The 8,370-nt window shown below is 35.7% G+C and overlaps 1 protein-coding gene and 1 long non-coding RNA gene across 2 annotated transcripts; both read right to left on the bottom strand.

The window, feature by feature from the left end:
* Positions 1-479: 479 nt before the first annotated feature.
* Positions 480-2,466, bottom strand: LOC113331174. Its single transcript, XM_026577919.1, has 4 exons — positions 2,277-2,466; positions 2,070-2,187; positions 1,046-1,351; positions 480-815 (listed from the first exon to the last, which is right to left on the bottom strand). Exons 1-4 carry the CDS (start codon positions 2,375-2,377, stop codon positions 699-701), a joined length of 642 nt encoding a protein of 213 aa, XP_026433704.1. The 5' UTR covers positions 2,378-2,466; the 3' UTR covers positions 480-698.
* Positions 2,467-2,966: 500 nt separating this feature from the next.
* Positions 2,967-4,445, bottom strand: LOC113331207. The gene is made up of 2 exons (XR_003350801.1): positions 4,237-4,445; positions 2,967-3,364 (listed from the first exon to the last, which is right to left on the bottom strand). It is a non-coding gene; the product is annotated as an uncharacterized LOC113331207 (long non-coding RNA).
* Positions 4,446-8,370: the final 3,925 nt, after the last annotated feature.

The following is an 8,370-nucleotide window of genomic DNA, read 5'->3' as shown; positions in this document are numbered from 1 at the left end:
TGTTGTTGCATGAGATTTGGAATTGCAGTTGAATTAGTATTATAGTTATCTTCATGATTTCATCTACAGAATACTTGAAGTCATTGGAGGCCTTCTTCAAAATTGATCGGCAGAAAATTACTCCATTAGAGAATACCATTTCAATCCCAGACGGGGGCTGATGGATGAAAGAGTTTAAGTAAGAAATATTTAAATTCAGTAGTGCTCTCTATTCACTTGTCAAGATTGGGGATTATGGTAAAAGGACAAAGAGCAGGATAACTGATTATGCAACAAAAGGCCGGAGAACAGGATCAGAGCACGAAATGACATGATACTTCAATGATTACCTTTTTCTTGGCATTTTTTCTGTTTTAAGCTATTGACTAAAAATGATAATAATAAACCAAGCATTAAAAAAAAAACCTTTACCTCAGTCCATATCGACAAACCACCTCATATATGAGGTTGGCACGAAATAATAGGATGAGATAGCAACAGAACAGAAAACGCTAAAGCTCTGCCTCTTCATTAACATTTCTCATGTACAAGAGAACAACATTAACAGTGAATACCAATCATAAAGGATGTAGTGTGGATTGGTAGCGACTAGATTACATGATTGCATAAAATCTGTGTGTTCATTCACAACCAATAGTACAGACATGATGACTAATCTATCTCTTACCTTCTGGAAGGATCAGATCAGCTCTGCAGAATTAGAATCTAGAGTTGCTTGGCACTCTCATCATTCCAACTCCTGGCATTGTAACAACTTGTTTCCGCCTAAAATATATAAATGAACCAGCACAAAGCACCATAAACAACATAATGGCCTGCAACCAAGTAAAAGAACATCAAATTTAAGCCACTAATAATGTGTGAATTGTTACTGAAACCAGAGCGCAAAACCCAAAAGCAAAAGATTGGTCAATGGAGTTTTTCTATGCAATCAACCCATTCACTAGTTATGTAGTGTTGAGCTAAGCAGAGACAAGTTCATTAAGGAACTGTAAGAACATTCGTTGATGCATTACACATGATTAAAAGGGTTAGGAAAACATACCTCAAAACCTAGCACCGACAACTTCTCTTGATTTACCGCTGGTACACAGCTCCTATAAGTAATATAACCTTGTCTTCCATCCGACGCAGACGAATCATCCAGCACTCTTCTACTTTTAATTGAACTAGCAGTTTCTTCAGCATCCAGCATTATCGGATGCTTGTCTGTGTTGCCAATTGACTTTTCCAAAGTTGATCTGGTTTTCTTGGACTTCTTGCCAGTTTTCTTCTTTGAACTATCTCCATCCCCTAAACATTTCAAAGGGATTCGATATCCAGTTTCACTGCATCGATATTTTTCATCTCCCTACAAACACAACATCTCATGTCTCAAGTGCAAGAAACTGAAAATTCACATGAACAAGAAAAAACAAATAGCTTCTTCGAGTAAAAAGAACGACCTATATGTGATTCCCACTTTAAGTCCATAGGATTATTAGCTTCTAGCAAGCAATGTACATTCAGATCTTCACAGCAAAATTAACGGACATGTACAGCTGACACAACCTTGAGTACGGCTATCTGGTTTCACTAAATTTACGCGTGTATGCTACATCTGCTGCATCAACTTTAACAATGACATACCCTCCTAATTCTAATGGTTTTACAACCCATAATTCTACTTCAAAACACATAGAATTGGCCAACTGGGTACTCAACTGGTAGATAATAGTTTTAATTGTTTTATCCTTTGCGGCAAAATCCATCCACACAGATGTTGATGTGGATTCTAAAAAACTAAACATGGTCAAAGAGGAGCCTTCGATTTGTATAAAAAGGGGTGTCAACGCAATGGCTTTTCTGTTTTTATGAATTCCCCATCACATATGAAACTAGAGTTTCTTCCCATTCCTAAAAGTGGTAATTTCTAGGTAACATGAACTAATTTACAAATCAATAATCCCATTGAACCCAGTTTAAGATGATACAAGATCTGTTTTTTTCTCAACAATTCAGGATGTCATGAATCAAAATATTACCAGATTAAAATTGAAAAGAAGTAATTTTGATTCCAAAGGAATTACCTTTTCAGAGTAGAGACAAGGGAGACAAGGTCCAGAAGGAGTACATTCGAAGGTAGCATTACTGCCTCCTGGGGTTTCTTTGAAACTCGATAATGAACGTCTTCCTCCTGTTTCAATACTGCAAACAAATAGATAACAAATTCAGATCAAACCAGAACCAGGGAACCAATTTTAAATCAATCAGAAATCTGGAATTATAACGGTTACCTCTGAGGGGTTGTTGCGTGTGTATGTAATGAAGATATAGAGATGATTAAGAAAAGGGCTTGGAAAGAAAGGATTAATGGTGAGTTTGGTGATGGAACCATGATCCTTCTTTCCACTCCTCTCCTGTTTTTTTTTTCTCTCTCCTTTCTCTTCTTCCTGTCGAATGTCGATGCAAAATTATGCAACGACAAAGATGTGGAAAAAAGGAAATATACCACCAGCCCATCTAGCTCAGTTGGCAGAGCGCAAGGCTCTTAACCTTATTTTATTTTATTTTGGTTTTTACTTTTCATTTTCCAGAAAAGTCAAAATATTATGACTATTACCTCTTTAATTCGTCATCGTCTTCTTTTTTAGTCTTTCATTTTCACTGACCATATAAACTATCGGGATAAAACAACAAGAGATCATCTCAAGAACAAATCAATAGAGCAACATGCGAACTTCACCTTTTCTCTCTTTTTGCCATTGTTTGCTGTATAAACAAATGGAAGGAACCAAATTGGCAAAAGCTGCTCTCAAACTCAAATGATGGCATGGACGGTTGAAATCTGTTCCAAAATTTAGCCGTTATGCCTCTTCTACTCCAAGTTCTAAAACTGTACTTGTAACACTGTACTTAGTGTTTTTTTTTTGATCGAAAAGATATGTAAGAATTAAAAAGGCCATACACATTGTAGACAGTTAAAATATAGAATAATAAATTAAGTTAAATTGTTTCGAAGATACCAGCAAGCAACTGTTTAATTGTTTCAGAGGTTGTATGATCAACGTAAAAAGACAAACGATACCAAAATTTATAGTGTGTATTAACCATAGAGTTTCCTAGATGTTATTCGTATCTTTATTCTTCTTCGTTGGTTGTTGTGGCTTGAATACTTCATGCAAAGGTCTAGTTGGTTTCCTTCCAAAACCTGGCAACCCACGATGCGTCAAGGCATAGTTGTGCACTGCTGCTTGTGCTGCAACTTGTTCCTTCCTGCTCATAGTTGGTGGCACAACTGGGTGAGGTATGACAACTGTTCCACCATTCGAAGAAGCAGATCCACCACCTGCCCTGAACGGTGGCCTTGGTGCTGGTATAGTCCCTGCAAACATAAGTGATTTTTGAGAAATAATCGACAAACTGAAAAGGGCCTACAAAGTAAAACTGTTACATTGAGTAAACCAAGAGAATGCCCAGTTGATCTTGATATTAATTCCCGCAATAGTAGGATGGAAAATAAACACTGAGCTTTTCTAGTGAGTAACTAACAAGAAATCACTCTACCTACACGTTGAGCTCAAACCATATGTCACAATCGTTAAATAATACTAACATTCTCAATCACAATAAAGCTTCCTCCCATATCATAATCTTCCATGGTCCAACCAACTGACGGGAAAGTTGGTTCTTTCTTCCATTGCCCACCATACATAGCATATACTGTTCTTTTTTTTACTAAAAAGCAACAACAAGGTTAGACAAATCTACTTTATAGGTACTGGACCATGGTTACGGCATGACATATAAAATTAGTCTAGGCATAAAAAACAAATTAGATTAGCCTACGTATAACAAGTGAAGTTTAGATTAGTTAGTGCTCTAATCTTACCCCTAACATACCATTTAGTTGCTATCCAATTCAAGATAGTGTCTTGGAATGATCCCAGACTCCACACGGAATGATTACTACACTGCCATGTGTTGACTAAAAAAACTAAATGACATATTCTAGTGTAAGACCACGAAATAGACAGACGCACCTAATGCACCATTCAAGAAATGGACAAATAAGAATAAAATAACTAGAGAGATCAAATAACAAAATTAAATTATCGTTTGTTCACTAATGGGTCTCGTCAACAAAAAAGAAACTACACTAGTTATCAACCATTATCATAAAATATGAAAATAAAAAAATAAATAAAACCCTAACAAAATAGAAACGATAAAATCAAAAGTATGAACACAACTTACTTTAATGGATCTTCACTCAAACCCATCGACGATAGTATCGATCTCAAGCTCTAAATCCTTCACCGAATCCACTTAACTCTCGTGATTTCAGAATGAGCACAAGAAAACGGAAAAAATCCCAAAATTGATGACAGAAATCATTTCCTAAAGAACTACCGATTAGCAGTTCTCCGATGGTGAACAAAAACCCTAAATTTCACTTTCCTCGTTTTGTCTCCTGTCGCGAAAGAAAAGTGGGAGATAGAGGAATCTTTCTGAAATTCTTCCCACGTAAAACCATATATCCTACAACAATTTGCGCCATTGATCTTCTGAAATTAATCGAACGTCTAGAATCTCTCACACGTGAGGGGTATTTATGTAAATGTAACTATTTCAAGTCACGTCACATGTGTTGCACGTGAGGGGTAAAATGGGGACTTGCATGTTAAATAATCATGCGTGCCGGTCGCACACACTGCCGATGGGCGTTTTTTGGCAGAAAAAAATATTTAAGGGGGAAAGTTGCTAACATTAGTAATTTAGGAGGCAAGCTCAATCACTAATTGATTCAGGGGGTAAACTCAAAAACCCCAAAAATAAAAATAAAAATCGCGACCTAGAATAAATCCGTAGGACTGGGTTCCAGACATAATCGTTAATTTCTTGGCAGACGCTACCAAATCCAATGTTAACCCACATATTTGAATTTTAGTGACCTAATGTAGTTCATGACCTGTGGTCCTGTTTACACCGACAATTCGTAATGTCAACAACCCAATTGGTAGAGTTATCGATATCAGGCAAAGTTATAGTATATCAAAACAGAGCACATACCACGAACCAAGATCATAACAAAAAATTCAAAAGAAACTCTTTTACACATCTAACTCCTTTAAAATCCTAAGTCATATGAGCTCCCACGTCGCACGGTGACCCTCACTCTCCCCTCTCCAAATTGCATAGAAATTCCCTCCTTTTGCGCTATGTCATTTCTAATTTTCTCTTCATCTTGCCATGTCACCGCCGTCTCATTTCTACTTTAAAAACTTAAAACTTTCCGTCTTTTTTTGCTGCACACGAAGGCATCCCTCTTTCTATTCTCCCTGACTTTCTTTCTCATGAAACCCTACATAGCCAACAAAAGCATTCTTCTAGCATGCTGTCTTACGGAAAGAAAAGCTTAAATCTCAAAGGGTTTATGGTAACAATCGTGTGGTTGCACAGTAAAACCCAGTAGTTGCGTCGATCGCTTTGTATAGGGTTTTTCTTGATATGATATTTTCTTATTGTTTGGTAAAGGCAAGTTTCCCTCTCCCTATTCTCTCTGACTTTCTTTCTCATGAAACCTGTAGCCGGCAAAATCATTGTTACACAATCCATGCAGTTAAATCATTGTTTCTGTTGATTTTTATGATTCCGTTTTTTTTTTTGTTCTTAACCTAAATTATGCATTCGGCAGGATTAGGGTATGATGATCTTTACTACAAATTCCTAACCCTACTTTCTGTCTTTATCACGATTTTATCATCACTTGTGATATTTGATTTGTTTTCTTTTATTTTGTAGGGAAGATTTGTGTTGCGTACGACTAGGAGAGGCAAATGCTAAGTCATATTAAAACCATTAATCTGTGCTGCAGAAGAATTACTTTCATCAAAACGCGACATGGTAAGAAGATTTTGTTTCCTTGAAATTATTTTTGTGTTTTAGGGAAGATTTTGTAATTATATGTATGTGTACTAATAATGGGAAGTATGATTATTTAATAGACTGTTGTGAAGAAAGTCTGTATCGTGCAAAGAAGAAAAGTGAAGATTTCATACAGTTTGGTGCAGTCTATATGCGTGCATATGCAAGCTGGAAAAGAGCATGTTCGACAAGTCTAATCTATGGTGGAAACTACGATCAATTGACTAAAGCTAGATCCATGAACTCTAGTCACAGTATCATCAGAAGGTTTGGTCGAAGTTCTGGAACCAAAATACTTCAGATAAATGGTCTTAAACTTTATGTTGTCTCAAAAATAGTAGCTTGACTACACAATCCCTGTTCTCAAGCTACTATAGGCATTAGAGCTTTCCATATGCATTTTCTTGAAATCCAGATTTTAATTAGTCAACATTTTGATCCTTAAATGTTTGGATATACAAATAATTATATTTATCGGTTCTTTTCCGCAGAATCATTTTCATGATTATTTCAACTGAAAACTTCAAGTGACTTGGATACATGTTGTTCTTCCCTGCCTTAAATCGATTACTAGGTTCATGGAGAATAAAACTTCATCACCAGCTCATTGTGGAGTCGTGATAATTATGAAGGTATGCCCATTGATTTCAGTTGTTTTCCTTCTTAAATTATTTTTGGATGTTAACTCCACGAAAAACAATTGGAAAGGAGAAAGACTAACTTTAGTATCGCGTGTGTAAATTGGTAGTATCAGGTGTACCACATACACGCATTGTTTTCTATTTGGTTCCAATTGTGTTAATTCCGGTATATAGTTTAAGGATAGAGGCTATTAATATAGCAGTTTTTGGCTGTCAAGTTTCCGTCTATTTTTTATCTAATTTTTTTCCCAGTTCGTGCATAAGTTTCATGTTTCTGCTTAATGGAACTATCAAGGGCAAATCAAGGGGAAGTTTAAAGATCCCTTACTAACTCTTTTGGTTATTTTGTGAGCAGAAAATAATACTTGGTTTGCGATGGTACATCCAAAAAATCTTATTTATGTGCTGCACTGATAGAGGATATATTAAGGCTATCTTGGACTTTCCTACTAATTACAATAAGAAGATCGATTTCTTCATAATTCAATTTTTGATGAGATCTCTCCATTTTTTATTATAGGGGTTAAGGCGCCAAGCTCAACTTCTAAGACTCCAACTACTCAAGGATGACAAAATAGGAAGTCCAACTCCAAATGGTGAACAGATTGAGGGTTAAGGAAATGATGTGAATTATCCTATCTCAAGACAGCTGAGATTATTCTTGAAATGTAGATGCAGGTGAATGCTATACAGGTAACAACTTACATTCAGTATCGCACCATAGTTTACGAATTTTACGAAAATGAATAGTCTTTATATAGTAACTTTCAATTCATGTCATTTGTTTTTTTGTAGGTTTGTCATGGATGCATCGGGTTACAAATTTTTATTTGAACTCCACGTCGAGCACATTATGTGAACCTGATATGTGAAGTTAACAGTATGAGAAATTTCACGTGGTGGTGGTTAGAATTAAATTACAGCCATTGACTACATATGATGTTGATTGGAGGATAGTACCGAAAGATTTGGGGAGTATTGCTTGAATAGTGGATATGGAAGAAAAACACTTAATTATATCCTTCTGTACTATTGGAGGTATGTTAATTTTGGACTGATAGTGAGGTGCGAGTTGGCATTCAAGGGGTTTATATTATCCCATTTAACCGTCCTGGCTGACAAGCGAATTCTTAACATTTATGCAAAATGAAGAAGAAACCTATGTAATATATGCCCAGTTCTATTGTTGCTGAATTTACATTCTATGTAGCAAATGCTACGTTTTTTGAACCTTATTATACATTTGCAAGTTCATAACTTTGATTTGCCTTCTTAGGCAAGCATCAATTTTTTTTACTCTGTTGATTTTTTTTATATGTTACAGTAATCCTCAATAGCAGTAAAGCTACAAGGGATGAGAAGGTCAATTGTGAAGGCATGTACTGTGTACAAATGTTGAATTTATGTCTCTAATGGCAAAAAAAGAAAGCATAAATCCTAATGTATGACTTGATCCATGATAGCTCATGTATAATGTTACTAGCTATTTGACGCACTAATAGGATGACAGATTAAGATACCTTCTTTTCTTCTTCTCTTAACCATATTTCATATTTTTTTTGTGAGGGAAGCCAAATCACACCAAACTGAAAACATGGTTGAAAGAAAAAAAAAATGATGGTGAATGGTTTTTGGGTCCGCCCAGTATGTAGCATATATGTCATATGCATATTTAAAAGCTACAATAAAATTTCAGAGCGAATACACATTTTGTTGTTGTAAAAATTTTGTATAATTAACTTTCAAATTTTACAAATAGTAGCTCACAAATATATGAGTTTCCTTTGATGGTGTGAGATTTCCTGCTCAAATTTTCGTCAAA

This window comes from Papaver somniferum, unplaced genomic scaffold (genome assembly GCF_003573695.1).
Source record: "Papaver somniferum cultivar HN1 unplaced genomic scaffold, ASM357369v1 unplaced-scaffold_125, whole genome shotgun sequence".
Classification (NCBI taxonomy): Eukaryota; Viridiplantae; Streptophyta; class Magnoliopsida; order Ranunculales; family Papaveraceae; genus Papaver; species Papaver somniferum.
Note: the sequence above shows the minus strand (reverse complement) of the source record. Positions and strands in the feature narration are given on the sequence as shown.

Excerpts from the sequence above, each read along its gene's own strand:
- LOC113331174 (XM_026577919.1), bottom strand. The coding sequence starts at position 2,377 with ATGGTTCCATCACCAAACTCACCATTAATCCTTTCTTTCCAAGCCCTT. Across the intron at positions 2,188-2,276 it reads CACGCAACAACCCCTCAGAG|TATTGAAACAGGAGGAAGAC; the intron begins GTAACCGTTATA and ends ATTTGTTTGCAG. Across the intron at positions 1,352-2,069 it reads CTTGTCTCTACTCTGAAAAG|GGAGATGAAAAATATCGATG; the intron begins GTAATTCCTTTG and ends TTGTGTTTGTAG.